This window comes from Sinocyclocheilus rhinocerous, unplaced genomic scaffold, assembly GCF_001515625.1.
Source record: "Sinocyclocheilus rhinocerous isolate Xijiao unplaced genomic scaffold, SAMN03320098_v1.1 scaffold3, whole genome shotgun sequence".
NCBI classification, from domain to species: Eukaryota; Metazoa; Chordata; class Actinopteri; order Cypriniformes; family Cyprinidae; genus Sinocyclocheilus; species Sinocyclocheilus rhinocerous.
The window spans coordinates 1,025,551-1,050,184 of record NW_015658759.1 but is presented as its reverse complement, the minus strand read 5'-3'; the positions used below and the strand labels follow the sequence as shown (position 1 = coordinate 1,050,184).

Here is a 24,634-nt window from a genome sequence, read left to right as displayed (position 1 = left end):
GGTATAATCGAAGCTCAGACACAACAGAAGGGTCTCAAAAGGCAGGTGTAGACAGACTTTGCACTGATTATGAAAGGAAGACAGTATCAATCACTATTATCAAAGCAAATGTCGTAAACTGTATTCAAGTCACTAATGCATTACTGGAGGCTGGGGCTAGTTTTTTAAATATTTACTGCAGTGAACAGTTTATGCATTTAGCAGACACTTTTATCCAAAGTGACTTAGAATTTGCCACAGCCAGCAATATTCATAATACACAATACCAGGTTTATTAAAAAATTACTATAGATTAGGAAGCAAGCTAGAGAGTTGGAGTCGATTTATTTTTGACAGTCAGTCTCTGTATAGACATATAGAAAAAACGAGCTTTTGTGTAAATTGGACTTAGTTTTTGAGACATGTAGCCCCAGCCTCCTTATGTGTAATATTAAATAACGTTGTCCTTCACTGCAGGTGTGTATCCGGGCACATGCTCGAGTGTGTGTGTGGACAGCAGGGTTGGGCTGGTGTCTTCAGAGTCGTCCTCCTGCCCAATTTGCGCCCTGGAAGGCGACGGTGTTAATTGCAACTCCAACACTGAGTCGGACCGTGAGAAACAGGGGCCAGACGTCAGCTCAGAACAGAGCAAAAGAAACCAGGATTTGGAAGAAAAGGGGTCTGGGCATGAGAATTGTGTGTGTATGTGTGTACATTATGCCAGAGCCATTTTGAGACGGATTGTGGACAGCAAGTACTTCAACAGAGGGATAATGATAGCAATCCTTATCAATACACTCAGCATGGGAGTGGAGTACCATGAGCAGGTGAAAACAATGCACTCATTTAGACACCAATCACAAATGAGATTAATTAACATCTGAGTTGTTTCTATTAAACACTAGTGAAATTAAGTGGAGAAGAATCCTGCTTCTCTAGTAATCCCACGTGTGTCTCCTATGTTTTAAAAGAGATCTCAACAATTTCATAAACTGTGCTCAGATATATACACCCCAAAATAAAAATGTGAAACTTAATTATAAAAATATTAAAAGAGGAAAAATTTCCACAAACTTGAACTTTTTCAATAATAATAATAATAATTATTATTATTTAATATAGTACTCTACACAACAAACAAAAAACATAGGCCTACCATTAAAAGCTGTGCTTGCACAGGTTCTGCACAATCTTCTTCAATAATAACCTCTGCTTCTCAATCTGGCTCAAACTGATAAGTGATATTAACGACGCCGTTGTTTACAATACAACCGGAGCACTTGCCGCTGAGGTGAGGGGCGGGACGTTTAGATGCGCACTTGAGGCTGTTTAGCCAATCACAACACACTGGGCTAGCTAACCAAACAGAGCCCATCGCCTATTTCTGAGGGCTGGGCTTCATAAAAGCAGGAAATGATCAGCACGTTTCTCAGAGAAGAGACAGAGCGGTGTGGAATAAAGGTAAATTATGTGAAAAATAATGCGTTTTTTTTTAAACAAAGCATTAACATATGTTAGACTGCACCCCATAAACACAATCAAGCCTAGAAAAAAAACTGTGAACCACCCCTTTAATCATTATTTTTAGTACAACAACACTAGAACACTAGATTATTATTATTATTGTTAACAATAATGTTTAAAGGGAAATATTAGTTTATTAGTTTTATTAGATTTTTTTCAACTTGAATCTGAGGACTAAGATTTAGTTGAGTACTTAAATTATGCAATTAAATGGATGGATGATGTTAGATTAAAAAATAATAACGCTTGCAATTTCCAATGTGCCAGTGTCATTTTGGATCCAAATCTGTGCATTCTGTCTGTGACCGAAAAAAATTATTCATGTTTTCCAAATTCAAATGGATACTTAATTATTTATATATATATATACACATATTATTTATATAAACATGTACAACAAAGTTGATACCTGATTGAAACATAATGAGTCCCTCAATTAATCTCCTGAAATATGAAATGGTGACTTTGAGCAATACAATTTTTAGTGTCTGTTTTTTGCTGTTACATACAAATAAATGCCCTAGTGTCACTCATTGTAAAACAACATGATCCCCCAGCGCTGTGATTCTATGCGTGTTTGTAGCTCATATTGCATTTAATTAACCCCCTTTGTTAGGATTAGTGTGTCTGTGTGAGACTGAGAGGGAGACTGATATTAACCGGTTTGAGGCAGAGGACATTCACACTGTTGCCAGGGAAATGATTATTTACATTACAGTAGACACGGTTAATAACAGCGCTCGCCTGCTCTTCCTCTGCAAGAAATAAAGCCACATGGAGAGAAGAAGCATAAATAGAATGTCATGACAGTAACAACACTGTAGTTTAGCTTTTGTATACGCTCGTATTAGCAGCATATGTGTTACAGACATGAATAATACCTCAGATCACATGGCTTGTTGAGGAGAAGTGTGCCATTACTTTTCAAAGCCTTTTCATCTGGTAGACAAAAAAAAAACAGGCTAAAAGAGCCTACATGTTCACACAAATATACATTGGTTGCCTGTTACTATGGCACATCAGTAATATTGTAAATTCTCGTTCTTTCTTTTAGCCGGAGGAGCTGACAGACGTGTTGGAGATCAGTAATATTGTCTTCACTAGTTTGTTTGCGTTAGAGATGCTCCTGAAGCTTTTGGCCTGCGGTCTGTTCAACTACATCAGCAACCTATACAATATCTTTGACGGCATCATCGTTACAATCAGGTTCTGTGCTAATCTGTTTGTTTTACATTTGTTGTAAATGCTGTGTATTTTGACCACAGTTCTGTCTGGTGTTTTCTACAGTGTGTGTGAGATCGTCGGACAAGCGGATGGAGGGTTTTCGGTTTTGCGGACGTTTCGTTTGCTCAGGGTACTAAAGCTGGTGCGGTTCCTCCCAGCTCTGCGCAGGCAGCTGGTGGTACTGATGAAGACCATGGACAATGTGGCCACATTCTGCATGCTGCTGATGCTCTTCATCTTCATCTTTAGGTTTGTATATAAGTTCTTCCATACAAGAACAAGAGTCGTACTGTTTGTAGATCATATGTGTTATGAGGTTTCATTTCCCAATTGGTTTTCAGAGGTTTTTAGTACAATTTCAGTAGAAGGAATATGATTCGTCATTAAGTTTTTATTTATTTTTTAATATTCATTCATTCATTTTAAAAGGTTAACACAAGAAGGTGAATTTTTCCTAAGCACAACATTATTTTGTTATTTCAATCCAGTCACAGTGAGTATGGAATTAATGTACTTATATTATGCCAGGTATCAGTGTTATTTTATACACTGATATACTATTATAGTTTTTGCTAATATTTTCAATTAGATTTTATTTGTATATTTTCTGTTTTCGTTTTTTATGATTTTTGTCAAATAATCATATTAATATTCATTCAGCTTCAGTGTACCTTGTCATTATGGTTAATTTCCTCCATAGCAAGCACATATTGCTCTTTTAGGTAGTAGTTTTAAGAAAACATTTAATTAGACCTTAAAATGTAATAGTGATAAATGAGAGTATGCAAATTGTCTGAAATTCTGATGAAAAACATTGAAAAATTGAGTCCACTGGGACCAATTTTCACTATTAACTAACTATTAACTACAACTTTTGCCTCAATAAACTCATAATTACTGTTTATTAATAGTTAGTAAGATAGTTCAGTTTAAGCATTGGGTAGAATTAAGGGATGTATAATATGGTCATGCTGAATAAGCCATTAATATGTGGTTTATAAGTATTAATGAATAGCCAGTATGATAATATGCATGCTAATAAGCAACTAGTTAATAGTGAGAATTGGTCCCCAAACTAAAGTGTTACCAAAAACACAATGATTTAGTGTAAAAATTATTTTGTTTTACACACTAAACAGTTTCTAGTCTTTTAAATAATGACAAAATTTCTGTATTATAACAATTATATCAGTTGTTAGCTGGACACAAATGTCACTGTTACCTGGAAATGATATTCTTGCATTTATTGAAGTAAATGTTTTTTTTTGGGTGTAAGTTTACTCTGCGTTTGGAGAATGGAGACACTGTGTCAGATAGGAAGAACTTTGACTCACTCCTCTGGGCCATCGTCACCGTGTTCCAGGTCAGAAGATTGTCCCTAAACTCTTTAATAAGCAATATATGGATGTTATATTATTTTAAGAAAGGTAGAAATACATTAGGGAGAACTACTTATTATTGCTTAAAAGCTGCAGTCCGTAAGTTTTGCCTCTTTGTCGCCATCTCTGTTTGAAAACCTGGAATTGCAGCTGAGTGCGGAATTATCGAGAAGGGTATAACTGCAGCCCGGAGATCTCCAAATGGGGGCGGGAACTCCAAAATGGGTTGGGAGCTCCAAAATAGGGCGTGGCTTCCTCCCATTGACAGAGAGGCACATGACATGCATGCGCGATTTTTCCCCCAATCCACTTCAGTGCAAACTCCGCCCCACAGCTGATTCTAAAGATTTTATTGGTTGTGTCAATTAAAGTGTTGATTTCCTACATTATGCTACAAAAAATGCTAACCCCTAAACCTAACCCACACCTGACCCTAACCTTAACCAGTGAAATTGACTGCACGATTGGCACTGAATAGCGTGGTAAAGAAAGTTGCAGTTCAGGAGATTATGCGATATGAGATCGTTCCGTAACTCCCCAACCGGACCTCACCGGACAATGGCACCTTTTTAGTTACACTCAGCGTCACTACCCCCTCATACCCTGCGAATTTCGAGCCCCGGGACGCCTCCGCTGCTTAGAACAAAGCGATAGAGATTAAAGTCTTTCCCCTGCGCTTAAAACTGATTGTGCAGACCAAACCGTAAGGCCTAGAAACTTGAAACTTGGCCAGATGGTGGAGCTCAATTTTAGGAGATTGTGACAAAGACTCACGCCAATCGGCCAATAGGTGACTCTACAGCGATCAAAAACGCAAAAGCCCCATTTTGGAGGTTCTGCCCACTTTTGGAGTTCACGCCCCATTTTGGAGATCTCCGGTCTGCAGTTATATCTACTTGCGTGGCTCCAGCCCTGATGAATCTAATGTTCTGAAGAGTAACAAAAGTCAGTTTTAGTGAAAGATAAAACATTACACAACTATTTTTTGAAGTTGCTGTTCGTGAAATCCCCACATTTTGCTGACCACCAGGAGTCTGTAGGTCGCTAAACTGACAGAGGCTTATTCATTTAAAGTCCAGAAATAGCATTTTTAGTCTTCAGAAGCAAGTTTTGATTAAATAATCACTCCTCAATGTGGGAACAGCAACATTTTGCAAAAATGCTGAGGCAAGGGATTGTGGGTATTTAGCCTCCCTTAAATGAAGTAACAAATCCTTGCATGTCAGAGCAGAATACAGCTATTTTGAAGCTGTACATTAATATTTATCATTATTTAAATTATTTGTTATTTTATTGTCTGTAAAGTGTTTAAGAGAACATATTTTTGTTCTGCAATCTACTATACATCATTATATTATATGGCTAAAAGTGCTAAAATCCTCTTGCGGTCATCTCTGTCTATTAAGCAACGGCTCAGGCTTGCTGTATGTGAATGAATGTGTTTGTGTGTGTGTCAGTCTTACTTTTAAGACTGGAATTATTTAAACTTCTACTGTTAGAGTTGAAATTGCTGAGGTCATCGAAACCTGCCCCATATTATTGCAGACATGATGAGGTCATCAGCCCTCTCCCTGCGGTATTGGGTAGTGTGATGAGGTCACCGGGGGTGACACTTGTGCAAATACTGATATAGTGCTGTATTAACTCCAGGCCCTGAGGGAAGCCATCAGAGTCAGGGTTTCTTCGGTACCGGGAGCCTTTAATTTCCCTAATCTCTATTCCTGTGGGGTGTGGGTGGGAGTGTGTGTGTGTGTGTGTGTGTGTGCATTTGTAAGCAGAATATAAACTCCAGACTGAACCTGCTGTTTTTCTTCTGTTCTAAATCAGTCTGCAGGAAGAGGCAGAGATGAGTTCAGGTTCTGTTGTTATGGCTGTGTGAAATGTGCTGGAGTGAAGGGAAAACAAACTAAACAAAGTTTCTTCGCATTTGCAAGTTGAATTTTAAATGAGCCAAAAAATAAATAAATAAAGGTTTCATTTGTTTTACTTGTTTATACTAATGATGATGCTTTTTCTTTCTTTGTAATAATACCTTTAAAATTATTAAATAAAATACATTAATTACATTAATAAAAAACTATTAATGTAAATATAAATAATTTGCTACTTTGCTTGGGCTAATGAGTTTTTTATATTATATTTATAGTTAATAATTTATCTTAATTTTCATTTATTATAAATAATGTCTTTTTAAAGAAAAAAAATTCAAGCTAGATACAGTAAATGTTGCAATTTGTTTTTAATAATTTAAACAAATAATAAGAATAAGAATTATTGTAAATATTAATTATTGTAAATATTGTAAATTAGGATGGTTCAAAGAAGTCAGAATAACTTGTCATAACATTTCTGTGGCCAATGAGTGTTACATTATGCATTAATTACACAAACTGTTTTTTTGGGGGGGTTTTTCAATTCAGTTTCAGATTTTTCAATTCAAGTTCAGTTTTGGTTTTGTCACCTGCCAATATTTATCCATAACCAATTAAATATACTTTTCTTCATATGAATATACCATTAATCATTATAATCAAAATACTGATTTTTTTCAAGGTATGTTATACACATAGAGGTGTTGTTGTAAGCAATAGATGACATTATGACATTTTTTAAAGCATTTAGATAAAGGCAGGTGTTAATTGGTGGTTATATGCTACAGTATTTGCCTGCTCACAATTTAAGACAATAGTTTAAAATGTGATATTTGTGCTAACAGTCGACAATTTGTGCTAACAGTCATCCTGTGTCTCTACAGATTTTGACCCAGGAGGACTGGAATGTGGTTCTGTATAACGGCATGGCCTCCACCTCCCCCTGGGCGGCTCTGTACTTTGTGGCCTTGATGACCTTTGGGAATTACGTCCTCTTCAACTTACTAGTTGCCATTTTAGTAGAGGGCTTTCAAGCTGAGGTAAGACTGTATATGTTGGACTAGGGACTACAGTACAGTATATATCTTTTCTTGAAATGTTTTGATTGAAAAGTGTGCTTGTAATATCTTTCTTTAAAATAAATGCCAGTTGCTTTGATATTTTGTATCTAATGCAGGGAGTACATTTTGGCTTAAAACAATAGTTCACCCAAAAATGAAAATTTACTGAAAATATGCTCACCCTCAGGCCATCCAAGATGTAGATGAGTTTGTTTCTTCATCAGAACAGATTTGGAGAAATTTAGCATTACATTACTTGCTCACCAATGGATCCTCTGCAGTGAATGGGTGCCGTCAGAATGAGAGAGTCCAAACATCTGGATTATTGTGATGTCCAAACATCACAATAATCCACAAGTAATCCACATGACTCCAGTCCATCAATTAACATCTTGTGAAGCGAAAAACTGTGAGTTTTGTAAGCATTAAATCCATCATTAAGATTATTAACCTCAAACCCTTGCTTCCAGCTAAAATAGTCTTCTATCCATAATATTGCTTTCTCCAGTGAAAAAGTCATCTCATCCGAATCAGTGGAGAGAAATATGCAAAGAGCAAGCACCGTTTACAAGGACAATCAGTCCAAAACAGTTCTAAATATCTCTTTGAATTTTTACTGGAGGAAGCTTTATTATGGACCAGGGACCATTATTTTGGCGATGGTTTAAAGTTAAAACACTTTAATGATGGATTTGTTTCTTACAAAACACACAGCTTTTCATTTCACAAAACGTTAAATGATGGACTGGAGTCATGTGGATTACTTGTGGATTATTGTGATGTTTTTATCAGCTGTTTGGACTCTCCTTCTGACGGCACCCATTCACTGCAGAGCATCCATTGGTGAGCAAGTGATGTAATGTTAAATTTCTCCATATCTGTTCTGATGAAGAAACAAACTCCCATACATCTTGAATGGTCTGAAGGTGAATACATTTTCAGCAAATTTTAAGTTCTGGGTGAACTATTCCTTTAAGTCTCTAGATATTTTTGGGGGGCTACTACTGTAACAGATCGCTGAAACTACTTTCTCTACTTTGCAACATCTGCGCGAATCCTTTGCACGACTGAATTAGATGTGGCCATATTGCATTTAATTGAGTTTCCAAGAGGGAATTTTCATGTTAAGAGTAAGATGCTGTCAGAGGACTAGAATTATTGCACTGTAACTCAATTACAGCACAGTAAGCATTATGCACACCATGAAAAAAGGGATTTCCTTTGAGCACCCATGGAAATGAAGAAAAACACTCTTGTTTCCTTTCGTTATTTGGTGTCACATCAAAGAGATTGATTGTGTGGATTGGTGTATGTTTGGTTTGTGTGTGTGTGTAATTTTCATGTAGATGAGATTCATCTGTAGTGTATAAGCGCAGATGCTGAGCTGCAGCTGGTGTGATGATGTTTTTGATAGGAAATCGCTTTCACTCAAACCTTCTGTTGTTCCTTTTTTCCTCTCTGTCTTTTATCTCTCTCTCTCTTTTGTCCACAAGGTACAAATATCACACACATACATACAGGACACTTTACCTACTCACACAATACTCAAAATACACATTTCTCATTCTCATTCATTCCTGCTTTTCCACGTTTTCGCTTCTTTTACCATCACTCTTTATTTTTTCACATATTTACAAATGGAGAATTTGGAGTATAAACAAGCAAATCTCAATAGCTGTTGCTCCTGTGGCATAACCCATCTAGGAAGTACACAACCTGGTGTGTTTTGGTATTGAACAGCCACTTATCACAATAAAATCTATTCCCAATGGATTTCTTTCTAGTGAAATATCCTGTTTCACCGTTTCAAATAAACTTAAAAAAATTATGGAAGTAAAATGGTCCTGAATGCCGTTTCATGTTGATTTTAAATGCATGGAAAGAGAAAGTTCAATTACTTGCAGGATTGCTTTTTCCCTATGCAAAGAGTAAAACTATTTTTAAAAAGTGTAATGTTTTGATCTATATTCATATTAGAATGATCACTTTTTCTTATCAAACATGAATATTCATTGCACATTTTCAGCATGGAATTTTAAAAACAACCATTCACCTGATTTTTTTTTCTTCTCCTTCATTAAATTTGGTTATACCATGGAATTTTTTTATTGTTTTTATTGCCTTTTTTATTTTGTTTTATTGGAGTTTTGGTTTAATACTGAAACTTGGTTTAATATTGAAACTAGAACTTTGCCGACTATGTATTTGATACTAAAATAAATAAATACAAAACAAATATGCATAAGAAAATTTTTAAAAAATACAAAAGCTACATAGATAAATCATATTTAGTGACATATGAATCATACTGTTAAAAAAAGTATACATTAATAAATAATACTTAAAATGGATCCAAATGCTGTTTCATCTTGATTTTAAATGCATAGGAAGTTCAATGACTCACAGGAAATAGTTCGAGGACAAAATGAAAATCGTTTTAACTAAGCATGAGATTAGAAGGTAGAGAGTTGCATACCCTTGAAAGAGCAAATGTAATTGTGTTTTTTTCTGCATTTATTTAAGTTGGCCTTGTGTTGTTTGGGTTGATGTGAAAATATGATGATTCATTACTGTGAATTCAAAATTTTAGCCTTTAAATGTCATCTCTCTCTCTATTTCAGGGTGATGCTAGCAGATCAGACACTGATGACATGTCGTCTGACTATGGTGATGAGGACAAACTGAGAGAACTACTGAATTCAGGTTAGTGTGTGTGTGTGTCTGTGTGTGTGTCTGTGTGTGTGTGTGTGTGCATTTGCTTGTGCACAGCTTTTTTTATGTGTTTTGTTATTTTATTTGAATCTCTTGTTGATATTAGGATCAGAGATGAAAATGCAGACATTAATGCCCATCTCCAATGGACATCTGGAACCTCGAGCATCCATGCCACCTCACAACGCACACATACAGCTGAACGCCACACCCAGAACTGAGGTGTCACACATCTATAGCCAATCACGGCGCAACAGCAACACCTCCACCGAGCCCCATGACCAAAGATCCCTGGTGAGGAGTAAATGCCATTACAAGTAAACCTACACAAAGAGTAATCATAAACAAACATTTAAATTGATATTTTGATCTATATTCATATTAGAATTACAGCTCTTAAGGCTTTTCACACCAAATATAAATATACATTGTACATTTTCAGCATGACATTTCGAAAGCAAACATTCACCTGAAGATTTTTTTTTCTTCTTCATTAAAGTGGTTTTTACCATGGCCTTTTACCATGTTTTTATTGCCTTTTATATTTTGAGCTTTTGGAGTTTTGTTTTAATATTGATATGCTCCATTATATTTGATATGAAATTAAATAAATACCTAACCAAATATGCATAAATTAATAATTAAAAATACAAAAGTTATGTAAATAAATGTGTAAATCATATTTAATCATGTACATGAATCCAACTATTCGGAATTCGTGTGTGTGTGCCAGTTTTGTGAACATTGTGTGTGTAAACATTTGAAGTGATTTTCTGTTTGTCTACTCCCCCCTAGTGGTAAAACTATTTTTTTCATTCTCCTAGTGTCAGCAGAAAGGGGAGTCCTCACAACATGCTGTGTAGTCATGGTCCTCATGAGTATAGAAAAACACGTATAGGTGTGTGTGTGTGTGTGTGTGTGTGTGTGTGTGTACCCAAATATCTATAAATTAATAAATAAAATTACAAAAGCTTTGGAAAAAAATTATAAAACATAGTTAATCACATATATGTATCAGACTATTTTAAAAAAGTATAAATTATATAAATACCTGGACATCTCTGATATGATCAGTTGCCCTTATCATATGCCCTTATCAATATAATATAATATAATATAATATAATTCATTTTTTTCTTTTACTGATTCCTTTTACTGATACTATTTGATAGACATCCATAACAGCAGGAATAATTAATATAATTTAATTTAATTTTAGGTTAAATTATTTTTTTTATTATTAACCATCAAATTCAGTCATCCCAAATTATCTTAATTGTCATATCTAAGTGGTTACAAATTGTCCATGTTGTCCTTCTCACTGCTGTATATATGTCAACTTACTTATTTCTTTTTTAATTTGTTCTATCATACTACACCACTTGTTGCATGCCGTGATAATCAGCTACAGTTTGTGTGTCTGTTGTAGTCCAGCCTTTGGGGAAGTCGCCGCTCCAGCTGGAACAGCCTTGGCCATGCCCCCAGTCTAATGAGACGTGCTCAGTCAGGGGAGCGTGAGTCGTTGCTTTCAGGAGCGGGACAGGACAGCATGGATGACAGCCAATCAGAAGATGGGAAATCCAGCAGGACTGGCAGTCTGGGCGGAGTTTCATGTCTAGGGTCATTTGATTTTCCAGAGCTCCTCCAGGTTCCACGCCCATATTTGGAGTGTAATGGCAGATTAGATGGAGGGTATCCATCCTCTCCAAACATTACACGTCCTGATCCACCATCCACACAGGGGGCGGATGATGATGAATTTGAGGAGGTGGAAACTTGTCTTTAATCATTTTTTATTATTGATTATACTAATATATCAGTCACAATGATAAAATATTCTTGGCATTGTTAAATATTGCAAATATTAAGTGTTTAATAAGTTTATAATATTTTCTTTAGAAAATACACATCTTATTTGGTATTATATTTCATTTAGAGCTGGTGTCTGATTGTGAAGAGACTGTTGGAGCCGTATAAACCCCAGTGGTGTAGAGACCATGAGGATTGGTCACTTTACTTATTTTCCCCCCAAAATAAGTGAGTGCAAACACAGCAGACCAGCTAAATACACACATATACACATCTAATGAATGCTGTGCTTGCACATTTTTATGCGGTTCACACAGCTTTTTCTCTTGTTCTCTGCAGGTTCCGAATGCACTGTCAGAAGGTCATCACTCATAAGATGTTTGATCATATTGTGCTGTTCTTCATCTTCCTTAACTGCATCACAATCGCTCTAGAGAGACCTGACATCCAGGCTGACAGCATGGTGAACACAACCACAACACCTATTCTAGCACCATCATCGAGCTTTATTATATATGCATACTACTAGGGGTGTAATGGTACACGTATTCGTATTGAAAATACGATTTCGGTTCGGTACGCATGTGTACCGAACAAATACAGCATTGTTTTAACCACTGCACGAGTGGAACTTCATTGGAAACTTTCAGTTATATTGTTACTTTTGATAAGACACAAAGTATTATTTTTCAAATTATGTAATTTTTTCAGGAAATTCAAACAATAAATGCCGATTTGACACTCTTTGATGGGGCGTAATCATGCCTTCCTCTTTACTACTAGTTATAACGTGAAATAAACATGAATGAACATCTCACGCCTGATGTAATCGCTCAATCAGTGTTTCAACTGCGGAAAGACGTCATTAAAACATCTTGTAAGCAAAATGTCATGTAGCATTTTATTTACCTCAGGCAAGTCTTAAGTGTCCACAGCTTGTAAAATGACTCCCTATAGTTTAGAGCAGGGGTCACCAAACTTGGTCCTGGAGGGCCACTGTTCTACAGAGTTTCGCTCTAACTTGCCTCAACACACCTGTCTGGATGTTTCAAGTATACCTATTAAGACCTTGATTAGCTGGTTCAGGTGTGTTTAATTAGGGTTGGAGCTAAACTCTGCAGGACACCGGACCTCCAGGACCGAGTTTGGTGACCCCTGGTTTAGAGCATAAGCTGAGGTAGATTTTTAACCCTAAGAAAATTTTAATTATAATTAAATTTATTTAAAGAGAGCAATTTGTTCAGTAAACCACTGTTTAATAAAAAAACTAAACAATTTATGTTTAGTTTTCCCCCTGCTGTACCGAAACCGTACCGAACCGTGACTTTAAAACCGAGGTACGTACTGAACCGCCATGTTTGTGCACCGTTACACCCCTATATACCGGTACTACTGTTCAAATGTTTTGGGTCAGTAAGATATTTTAATGTTTTTGAAAGAAGTCTGTTATGCTCACCATTTATTTGATCAAATATACAGTAAAATCAGTAATATTCCTGTGATGGTAAAACTGAATTTTCAGCATCATTTCTCCAGTCTTCAGTGTCACATGATCCTTCAGAAATCATTCTAATATGCTGATGGTGTGAATGTGCTATGAATGGTGATGGTACAACTGTATTATTGAAACTGCATTTGTAGCAGTGCCAGCGGAAATCTGATTGGCTGAGCCGCATTCAAAGCCACTGTAAAATAGCCGATAAACACATACCTGTGACCACACATCAGTTACATTTTATATTACATAGTCTATATAAATATCATAAATGTATCTTAATTAGAACTAATGAACTGTATCACTTGGCAGAATTTATTTAAATTGTATTGAATTTATTTAAATGTAATAAAATTTTACATTTTTTATTTTTGTACATTTATTGAGAAAAAAATAATCATTAATATTCTTTTATCATAATAATATATGGTCATGTGGGTTAATATTGGAAACTGATTTCAGAATGATATGATTCTACCCTTTTGAAACATTTTAATGTGCATATAATCTATAAACCTAAAATAAATTTCCTGAATACAACTTTAAAATTATAATATCCATTATATCTCAGTCATGAAATGTTATAATATGCTAAATAAATGCTGTAAACAGCCACTGGGTGGATTCAGTAGGTGAAACACAGTAACACCTCATAGATGCTCTTTTATTGGTCTCTAAAGTATGTGGTGCATTTGTTGCCTTTTTAAATGACATTTTCATTATTTATTTGTTTGTTTGACAGGAACGGATTTTTCTTAAAGTGTCTAACTACATTTTCTCTGTGATCTTTATGGCTGAGATGACTGTGAAGGTAGGAAATTAATACAATATTGTTAATTGATTTAATAAAGGCAAACATTTTAGTTTAGTAACTTATAATACAATAATAATAAAAGGTAGATTCAGGTCAACATGCTCATGACTGATTATGATTATTATGTTGTTGGTGTTGTAGGTGGTTTCTCTTGGGCTGTATGCTGGTCCAGGCTCGTACCTGAAGAGCAGCTGGAATGTTCTAGACGGCCTGCTGGTATTTGTGTCTATTGTGGACATCCTGGTCTCTCTCGCCTCCTCTGGCGGGAACAGAATCCTGGGTATCTTACGAGTACTTCGACTGCTCAGAACACTAAGACCCTTGAGGTAAGACTCTTATTGAAGGTGTGTGTGGGTGTGTATGAATGTGTAGAAGTACATTAAGTCCTCTATTGTAGGCTGTTGTAATATTCTTAAAGGGGTAGTTCACTCATCTTTCTTCTGAGGAACACAAAAGAAGATGTTTAGCAGAATGTTCACACTGCTGTTTTGCAATATAATGGAAGTGAATTGGGGCCAGAGCTGGTGAACTCCAAAAATTCTCAATAAAAGTAGTGGATACAACTCTGGCACCATATTTCAATTAATCTGAAATGGTGATGATGCACCACAATTTTGGCAACCAAAATTTAGGCGAAAATTAATTTTCGGTTTTGCCTGAAAAAGTTTTGGAGGGCCGAAATCGTTGACTGAAACGGTTACAGAACAGCTGGATTGATGATACTGATTTCTCATTTTTAATCAATCTTCAGTTTGATGAACCAAGATCTTTTATTCTACAGTATGCTGATTTCAGCTGATGCATGAACAAAAATTCACTAAACATTATATTTAGCGAGCCTATCATACAAAAATCCTACTAAACCTTGTAGGGTTTTTTTTTATTTTTACTTTTGATATTATTTAACACACGTTTGAATAAATTATGAAAACAAGTTTTTATTACAGCTACCATTTAAATGTTCACATTTCAACAATGAATTGTAATAGAAACGTAATTATATCATTAAAAAGTTTAAATAAAAACTGACCTGTGTGTAAATTAAATTCATACACAGTATATACAACTCAGTATTTATTAAATTATTAGTTTTTATCTCAGTTTCCAGTTTTAAATAAATTAGATGAATGAATTGATTATTAAATAAACTATTTTCTGTTTCATTTATCGGCTAAATGAAAACTTTAATTTCGCTTTCGGTATTTCGGTAATTAAAAAGTTTAAATAAAAACTGACCTGTGTGTAAATTAAATTCATACACAGTATATACAACTCAGTATTTATTAAATTATTAGTTTTTATCTCAGTTTCCAGTTTTAAATAAATTAGATGAATGAATTGATTATTAAATAAACTATTTTCTGTAGTTTATCGGCTAAATGAAAACTTTAATTTCGCTTTCGGTATTTCGGTAAAAAATTAATTACGGTGCATCACTATTCTTAACTCACACTGTAATTTTGTGTGAGGAGTAGACCTAAATTAATTTGTATATGCTAAAAATCTTTGCCAAAGCTCTCAAATTTCATTTGCACTTCAAGCCAAAAGCTTGACTTTGATCAAAAGAAAAAAGAATGTAACCCTAAATTTTATAATGCTGGTGTCCATGGTGCTGAAACCACATCATCTCTTGTTATTGTCAGGAAACTATTCCGCTAGACACATCTGAACAAAACCGTGCAACTCTCAGACAGCAAGATATTCTGCTGAGCAGACTTACCTATTAATTTCAAGGCTAACACTAGAGAACATCTTGTCTCGTCAGCTTGTTGTGCAACACTCTGAGTCCTTTTATTAACAGCCGCTTTCTAGTTCAATGGTTTTGCATTGAGTTCAGATATTGTTGCCACACTAAATATGCATTTCTTTGTGTCTGTTTGTGTTATCAGGGTCATAAGCAGGGCTCCCGGACTGAAGCTGGTTGTTGAAACATTGATCACATCTCTCAGACCTATTGGAAATATTGTGTTGATCTGTTGTGCTTTCTTCATTGTCTTTGGCATTCTGGGAGTTCAGGTACACACACATTGCTAGTGTCTAAATTTTTAAAAGAAGACAAAATCGGAATTCATTTCATTTTTATTAACTTTTATGAATGTGTATTTATTAGTTCAATTGTTTGCTTTGTAATGAGCAGTTTATTTGTAATAATGCTGTCTAAATGTAAGGTGTTTTTCTTTTGTTCAGCTCTTTAAGGGGAAGTTTTATCATTGTGAAGGCTTTGACACTAGAAATATCACCAATAAATCTGAATGCCTGCAGGCTAAATACAAATGGGTCCGTAGGAAGTACAACTTCGATAACCTGGGTCAGGTAGGACGCTCACACTCACTCACACTTACAGTACACACACACGCACACACATATAGAGGTAGTCAGGTAGACATTAAGGGGGAAATCATGAAGAATGAATTATGTCCACTGGTGGCGTCTTTTATTAAAATAATCAACCTTCCCATTTGCCCTTTTTCTAAACCATCAAGTAACCCATTATATTTTAGATTCAGGTCACACGAGCACATTTCATCAGAATGACAGGGTTCTGGTGGACAGTGTTTCTCATTGCTCTTCTGTTGTTTCATATGTGAAATCTGTGCTATTCTTAGTTTAGACATGCAACTTTAATACCATCATGTAATTAATTAAATTATGTTTCACATCTAACATGTGCTTGATTTGAACATCAAGTGCTGACAGTTCAAACTATGAACAATTTACACTACCGTTTTTTTGGGGATCAATAAGATTATTATTTGAAAGAAAGTAATACTTTTATTCAGCAAAAATACATTAGATTGATCAAAAGTGACAGTAAAGACGTATACATTGTTATAAAACATTTTAAATAAATGTTGTTCTTTTGAACTTTCTATTCATAAAAAAATTCATACAAATGTATCACAAATGTATCACGTTTTCCACAAATATATTATGCAGCACAACTCTTTTCAACATTGATAATATGATAATATGAAATGTTACTTGAGCACCAAATTAGAATATTAAAATGATTTCTGAAGGATCCTGTGACACTGAAGACTAGAGTTATGGCTGGCATCACAGGAATAAATTACATTTTAAATTATATTAAAATAGAAAAGAGTATTTCACAATATTACTGTTTTTATTGTATTTTTGACCAGATAAATAAGCATAAGAGACTTCTTTCAATAATATAAAATAATCATATTGACCACAAACAATACACTTAATGGAGAAAATTCAATTCAAGACATATTCTTTTCAGACCGATGAGTTTTGTAAAAATCGACGCGTTTCAGAAAGGCAGGGTATAGAGGAGAAACAATGTACAGTACTGTATGTGGAAAATAATGTGTTTTTTGAACCTTAAACCGCATAAACACATTTCATTACACCAAATACACAAAATAATGTTCTTTTTAGCAACATCATATGACCCCTTTAAAAACGCTGTTTTTACTTCCCAAAGAAATTCAGTATATGTTTGGATTTTTTTTTTTTTTCTTTAAACAAAACTTTTTTTATTTTATTTTTTTTGCTGTGCAGTGGCTCTCAACTGAGCAAAATTGTGTTCATCTCACCTTCCCCTCAACATTGTGCAGATATTGACAGTGATACAGTAATTCTGTAAAATATTCTCTTATTCACATAAATTCATTTTATCTATGTTTTGCAGGCACTGATGTCATTATTCGTCCTGTCATCTAAAGACGGCTGGGTCAGCATCATGTACGATGGCTTAGATGCTGTGGCTGTGGACCAACAGGTGTGTGTGTGTGTGTGTGTCTGTGTCTGTGTGTGTGTGTGTGTGTGTGTGTGTGTGTGCATTCTTTAGATAACTCTACTGTGTGGAAACACTTACACCTTACTCTGAATCTGTCCGTTATAACAAAAGAAAACACAGGCACCACGAGTGTTTACTGCTTTTTTCTTCCCTGAAGCTCAAGTGACACACTCACAAAAGGCAGCAGCGGGTTTTTAGGTAAAGCGAGTGTTTGATTAATTCAGCCCTGAACTAAAGAATAAGGGAGAGAGAGATAAAAATACAGTGGAGGACACCAAAATGAGCAGGTTGAGGAGGAGAGGCAGAACATTCATCATTTAATTCCACTGAGAGGTCTTATACACACTCTCTCTCACACATAGAGTCCACGGACAGTAACAGACTCAACACAACTGGTTTACATAGTGTCCTTTACAGCGGCCCATCTTTTGTGTGGTGACAAATACCACTTGTGTTGCCTATACAATAAGACAAGTACAGAGTACAGTTCCATTCCATTCTGCACTTTCTTCCTGTCGCATTTCCTGTCTTTGCTTTCTTACTGATGGGCTCCTTTCTCTCCACCTTCTTTTCATCCTGGCAACTTACAATGACTTTTATGTGTGCTTTGAAATTGTAATGTAAATTTTCATATTCTGGTATGTGTCATGTTAATGCTACTTGCTGTGTTAAACCAGTATTCCAATAGTTTGATGCTGAAAATTTAGCTTTGCCATCAGAGGAATAATTTACACTAAATACATTTAAGTAGAAAGTATTTTAAATTTTAATATTATTAAACAGTTTTTACTGTATTTTGATAAAATAAATGCAGTCTGTTGAGCATAAGAGACTTATTTCAAAAACATAAAAAAATCTTACTGACCCCAAATATTTAAATGGTAGTGTACAGTATATTGAATTGAATTTTTTTTTTACAACATTTAAGTAGTTTTATTTTTAAAAATAAACTTAATTAGTGTTTAACTAAGACAGCTGGAATATTATTCTGAATATCTGAATATTATTAATTTTGGAACATGGCATGATCAAACTAATGATGAATGCTATAAGATGATTTGAAGAAACATGCTTTTGGAGATGAGAGCAGCATCAAAATACATAAATTAATGTACAGACGAGTGAAAACATTAAGCCTTATGACCTGAATTTTTAAATTCATTACAAGTTGTCACAGTCCTAAATTAGTGAGTTTTATGAGATTAAATTAATGTGCAGAATTACTCTAAATGCAGCAAAGTAAATGCCAAGAGCGAGCATCTACCATTTCCAAAAAATAATGGTAGGAAACGTATGTGCAAGCTTATAAAATGTATATGCTTAATATACTGTTACTACGGTATGCTGATTACATGCAGACATGAATATTTCTTTATGAAAATTACTTCTTTAGTTGAACAATGTCACCACCATTTCTATCTAAATGCTCCGTTTTTCTTTTGTAGCCCATAAGGAATCATAATCCCTGGATGCTTCTGTACTTCATCTCCTTCCTGCTGATCGTCAGCTTCTTCGTTCTGAACATGTTTGTAGGTGTGGTGGTGGAGAACTTCCACAAGTGTAGACAAGACCAGGAGGAAGAGGAGGCCAGACAGAGAGAGGAGAAGAGACAGAAGCGCATGGAAAAAAGACGCAGGAGTGAGTGTTTGTTGTACGTGTTTGAGTCAGACTGTGTCATAATAAAAAGTTTCAGTCATATTTCTGCTGTCACTGAAAGCGGACTTCAGAACAAAATGGATTTTTCGCCACTTTAATTTTTAGAGGAGCATAGGGCAACAAAATATTTTGTGGCTTGTCACTGCTGGTTAGAATAAAACTAGCATGGAACAGATTGGTTTTATTGCTTGTAACTTTATTGCATCACACATGGTTAGTACAGTTTAATTGCTAAGCACTAAAAGCCTCTAAAAGCCACTCAGTTGTAACACTCTAAAACAGGGTACTCACACTATTGCAATGGTATAGAAACCACCTAGAACACACTAGCAACTATATAGGAACAAAATATAAGCCATTTAGTACACTTGAGCAACTACATAGCAACACCCTGGCAACCACCCTCATCTCCCTAGCATCAAGGATGTGAGTTTTACACAAGTAAGTAATATTCACAATACCATTAGTGCACCATGTTACTGCCACAGTACTGTTTGTAAGGGTGCCCGAACTGGAAACTGAATTAGCTAGCTGTCTCAGGACATCTCTTGCTCTCTCTCTTGCTCTCTCCCTCCCTCAAATGCTCACAAAGCTTGTCTCAAAGACACCTTGAGCAGTCTTGAGCCATGATGGATGTGGGGGGACGCTTGGCTGGACATTTATAACGTCCCTCAGATGACTCGACTGTTTGCTAACTGTGACTACACACACACACACACTGCTACGTTAGCAATTTACTGCCCAGACAAAAACTGGGTCAGTGTGCTTGTGTTTGACAGGGACAACAAAGTAGCCTATACAGTGCACTAACAACACACAGCCTGCCCTTGAGTTATTTTCAATGAAACCTCACATATCTTGTGAATATTAACAAGTATTCAGTTCAAATCTGTATTACAAAACCGACATTTTTAAACCTAAAATCTTGAGCGAGGATGTTCACAGCATCCTGTGATGCAAGATGAGTGTGAATACCTGAATGACCTGAATACACCCTAATGAAGGTGTTCCATTGTTCTCTGTGTGTTTGTTGTCTTTTAGAGGCGCTGCAGAGACCGTACTATGCAGACTACTCTCCAACATCTATCTATATTCACACATTCTGCACTAGCCATTATCTGGACCTCTTCATCACCATCATCATCGCCATTAATGTGCTCACGATGTCAATGGAGCACTACAGACAACCCAAGGTTTGGTGTATTACACACACACTCACACACACACAGACGTTAGTTCTGCAGAGCAATGACACTATCAATATGTTAACACAAACCTGTTTTCAAAAATGCTAAAAGTATTTAGTATAGCATTTGTAATTTCAGTATCTTAGTATTTATTAATAATATAAATTAGTTATTTTTATATTTTCCATTTTAGTTTAATTTTAAAGTTGTGTTGTGTTCTTGTCATTTTTTTTTTATTTTATTAATTTTAGTTTTAGTTTTAGTAATTTTAGTTACCTTAAACTAAACGAAAATGAGAAATTTTACTTTCACAACTAACTGAAAAAAAACTAGAATTTTTATATTCTATTTTATTTCTGTGAAAGTTTAATTAATTACAATTAATTATTTTTTTAGTATATTTATTTTTAGTTAAAGATTGCACTGGTTCACTCCCATACTTCTATAATCAGATGTTATTCAGAGCGAAACAGTATTTAATATAAACAAATACAGAGTTATAATTGATTTTATGCATCGGAAATTGTTTGGACCATGAAAAATTGGAATTGCATAATAAATTGACATCAGATGGTGTTGAAAAATAAGAGGTCTTGGTGATGTCAATCGAAAAGAAAAGTTTTTTAAGAGGCAGAGCAATTGATTACATTTTGATAAAAGATTTTGACAAAACATATATTTTTTTACAATATGAATAACCTGCACTGATGCATTATTCATAATAAGACCAGGACTGTATAAATAAATGGTCAATTTTAAATTTCTGTTGAATTGAGAGTTTAATATTCCAGGTGCCTGACTGTCTTTATTTGTGTCTGTGTTTTTCAGTATCTGGATGAAGGTCTGAAGTACTGTAATTATTTCTTCACACTGGTCTTTGTGATAGAGGCTGTGCTGAAATTGGTTGCGTTTGGCTTTAGGAGATTTTTCAAAGAGAGGTAAGGCTCCGTCATGCGGACACAATGCGGAAATACAGCATGTTTTCTAGACAGTAAGTTCACTAGTTGGTACATTTCTGATATTGACATTTCAGCAGGGATCTGTTCTCAGCGCAGTAGTCATGGATTTCAAGAAGCGATGAGAAAACAATTGCAATAAGTTTAGTTTCGCTTTAATGGCATGTTGCAGTTCAACTAAAATTCATCAATTATAAACTACTGTTCAAAAAATTTGGAATATATTTAATGGTATATATCACCATTGCTGATTATTTGATTATTTGAAAATACAACAAAAACAGTAATATTGTGAACATTGTTACAATTTAAGATTATTGTTTTCTATTTAAATTATAATTTATTCCTGTGATGGAAAGCTGAAAACTGAAGATTTTCAGTCTTCAGTGTCACATGGTCCTTCAGAGATTATTCTAATATGCTGATTTGCTGCTCAATAAACATTTCTTATTATTATCAATGTTGAAAGCAGCTGTGCTGCTTAATATTTTTATGAAAACCATTTTTTTTAGGATTCTTTGATTAATAGAAAGTTCATAAGAACAGCAATATAGCAGAAATATATTTTTTGTAACAATGTAAATGTCTACTGTCATGTTTGATCCATTTAATGCATCCTTGTTGAATAAAAATAATTTATTAAAAAAATTTATTTTATTTAATTTAAAAGACTTTTACATTGTTACAACAATTATATTTCAAATAAATGTGTATATTTATCTGTGATTTATTACATAAATAAATACAGGGATGATTTGCGTTTTCTCACTGCATTAAAATATGTGAATGTGCTTTTGAATTATTAACAACTTTTGAGACTATTATTATCTAGCGTAGCGTTAGTTCTGGCAGGTCACATTAGTCAAGCTCGCATCAGCTGACTCTCAGCTGATCCCCATCAACCTATGGGAATACGACACCTATCTAAGCATTCATATATAAGGTCCCTCAGTATTATCAGCAGTTTTTGCATTGCTCAATAACTAATTACCCTCCTCCATCCCCAACTCCTCCTCTGTCAGTCAGGATTCAGCCTTCTGATTCTCCTTTGAATCAGACTAATTCTAAAATGTGTACATAACATTATTGAACTTTAACAATATCTGCAATACATTTATGTTGGTTCTGTTCTGTTTACCCTGGGGGGGTTATCGCTGCTCTCCCTGCTCTCATCCATGCTAGGCTGCATGGATGCGCAGGGAGTTCTTGCGCAGGACAGAACCATACCGCCAATCCAAACTGTATGCTAATTGTCAATCATCTTTTGTCATCTTTGTCAATCATCAACTATTGTTATGCTGATTCACAGTTATATTTGGTGTAATCTCAAAGTGAGGATGGATGGTGTCTGTGATGCCGAAACTATCAGTGTCAAACTGCGTCTTGAGCCACGGTGCTTTTCCAACCCTCCTATAAAACATGATTGTTGCACAAATATTTCAAACCTGTCAGTCATTAATTGAAATCCTGTTGCTCTGTCAGCATCGCATATCATGCAAACGTGAAAACTTGCAGCCCATGTTCTAATATAGTATCAACTCACTGACTGAAGTGCTATCATAGAGAAAAGTCACATGATGTCATGAATAATAATGAGACAAGGCCTTCTCTTAAAATAAGGCCATGCAGCCTCATGAATAATTATGAGACACCTTTGAGACACATCCTGTCACTTTGACACAGAGAAAAATAGCCCCAAAAGTCTATAAATTAATAACTTTCCTCTATAAATGAAAAATACGGGATGCTAACATTCTCTACCATTGTCTTTCCTTCGTGTTCCATGGCTCTTTAAGCTTAAAATAAAGTTTAAGAAAGAAAGAAAGTGTTAAAGCAAGACCTTTGCTTTAACAGTCTCAAATGGTCAAGTTTAGCTCTTTTCAAGAATATTAAATGGTTTCATAGGACCTTGTCTTTATCTCATTGGGTGTTTCTGTCTTTTTTCTGTCAGGTGGAATCAGTTAGACTTGGCAATTGTTCTTCTCTCCATTATGGGCATCACACTTGAGGAAATTGACCTGAATGCCTCACTACCCATCAACCCAACCATCATTCGCATAATGAGGGTGCTGCGCATCGCCAGAGGTACCAAATACATGAAGACACACACACACCAGCTGTGACAAGTGAGAAATTAAACAGGGTACAATAGAGAAGTTTCCAGCTTTTCTAGCACCTCTAATAAAAATGGGAAATTTAAAAAGTTTTATTTACTCTGTCGCTCAAAAGTTTGGGGTCAGTAAGATTTTCTTTCTTTTTTTTCCGAAAGAAATTAAAAATTGTATTCAGCAAGAATGTATTAAATTGATCAAACATGAAAGTAAAGACATTTATGCTACGGAAATTTCTATTTCAAATAAGTGCTGTTCTTTTGAACTATCTAATCATTAAAGAATCCTGGAAAAAAAATCACAAAAATATTAAGCAGCACAACTGTTTTCAACATTCATAATAATAAGAAATGTTTCTTGAGCAGCAATCAGTATATTGTAATGATTTCTGCAGGATCACTGAAAACTGGAGTGAAGGCTGGTGAAAATTCAGCTTTGCATCACAGGAATAAATTACATTTTAAAATATATTCAAATAGAATACGGTAGAGAACGGTAGTTGATTCTTTTTATATAGTGCTAAACAGATATGTATTACAGTTTGGGTTTGTGACAGTAATGTCAAAAGGAGATTTCAGTGATTAAAGAGGAATGATATGTGATATAAAATTCCCTTTCAGTGTTGAAGCTGTTGAAGATGGCCACAGGAATGAGAGCTCTTCTGGATACAGTAGTTCAAGCTTTACCGCAGGTCAGTAAGTTTATACAGTATGTCTTGTGCTACAGTATATGCTATTTGTATTGAGGAACTACTTCACAGAGACCTTATATGGCCCGAGATGATGGTGTATGTGGCTTTATTCTGGTGATGTTCTGGCTTTCTAGGTTGGTAATCTGGGTCTGCTATTTATGCTGCTGTTCTTCATCTATGCGGCGCTGGGAGTTGAACTTTTTGGCAAACTTGGTCAGTATACCTTTTATTTTCCATTTTCATGCACTACTATTCAAAAGTTTGGGGTCAGTAAAACCTTCTTTTATGGTCACCAAGGCTGCATTTATTTAATCAAAACTCTTCTTCTTATCAGTTGTGACTATTATTATTATTATAGTATTACTATAACAGTTGTGCTGCTCAGTAATTTTTTTTTGG

At 35.0% G+C, this 24,634-nt stretch overlaps 1 protein-coding gene across 1 annotated transcript in view; it reads left to right on the top strand.

Annotated features, from left to right (window-relative positions):
• The window catches only part of cacna1hb (calcium channel, voltage-dependent, T type, alpha 1H subunit b), a 55,597-nt gene that overhangs the window by 26,980 nt on the left and 3,983 nt on the right, over positions 1-24,634 (top strand). The window contains exons 8-28 of the mRNA XM_016531424.1: positions 457-806; positions 2,558-2,709; positions 2,791-2,976; positions 3,997-4,090; positions 6,862-7,017; positions 9,660-9,741; positions 9,857-10,044; positions 11,180-11,518; positions 11,687-11,787; positions 11,899-12,022; positions 13,797-13,865; positions 14,010-14,194; positions 15,758-15,884; positions 16,056-16,181; positions 17,527-17,616; positions 19,080-19,272; positions 20,332-20,483; positions 21,306-21,415; positions 23,385-23,518; positions 24,165-24,235; positions 24,370-24,448. Of these exons, the coding sequence (XP_016386910.1) occupies positions 457-806; positions 2,558-2,709; positions 2,791-2,976; positions 3,997-4,090; positions 6,862-7,017; positions 9,660-9,741; positions 9,857-10,044; positions 11,180-11,518; positions 11,687-11,787; positions 11,899-12,022; positions 13,797-13,865; positions 14,010-14,194; positions 15,758-15,884; positions 16,056-16,181; positions 17,527-17,616; positions 19,080-19,272; positions 20,332-20,483; positions 21,306-21,415; positions 23,385-23,518; positions 24,165-24,235; positions 24,370-24,448 (3,108 nt within the window). The remainder of the gene's footprint in view (positions 1-456; positions 807-2,557; positions 2,710-2,790; positions 2,977-3,996; positions 4,091-6,861; positions 7,018-9,659; positions 9,742-9,856; positions 10,045-11,179; positions 11,519-11,686; positions 11,788-11,898; positions 12,023-13,796; positions 13,866-14,009; positions 14,195-15,757; positions 15,885-16,055; positions 16,182-17,526; positions 17,617-19,079; positions 19,273-20,331; positions 20,484-21,305; positions 21,416-23,384; positions 23,519-24,164; positions 24,236-24,369; positions 24,449-24,634) is intronic.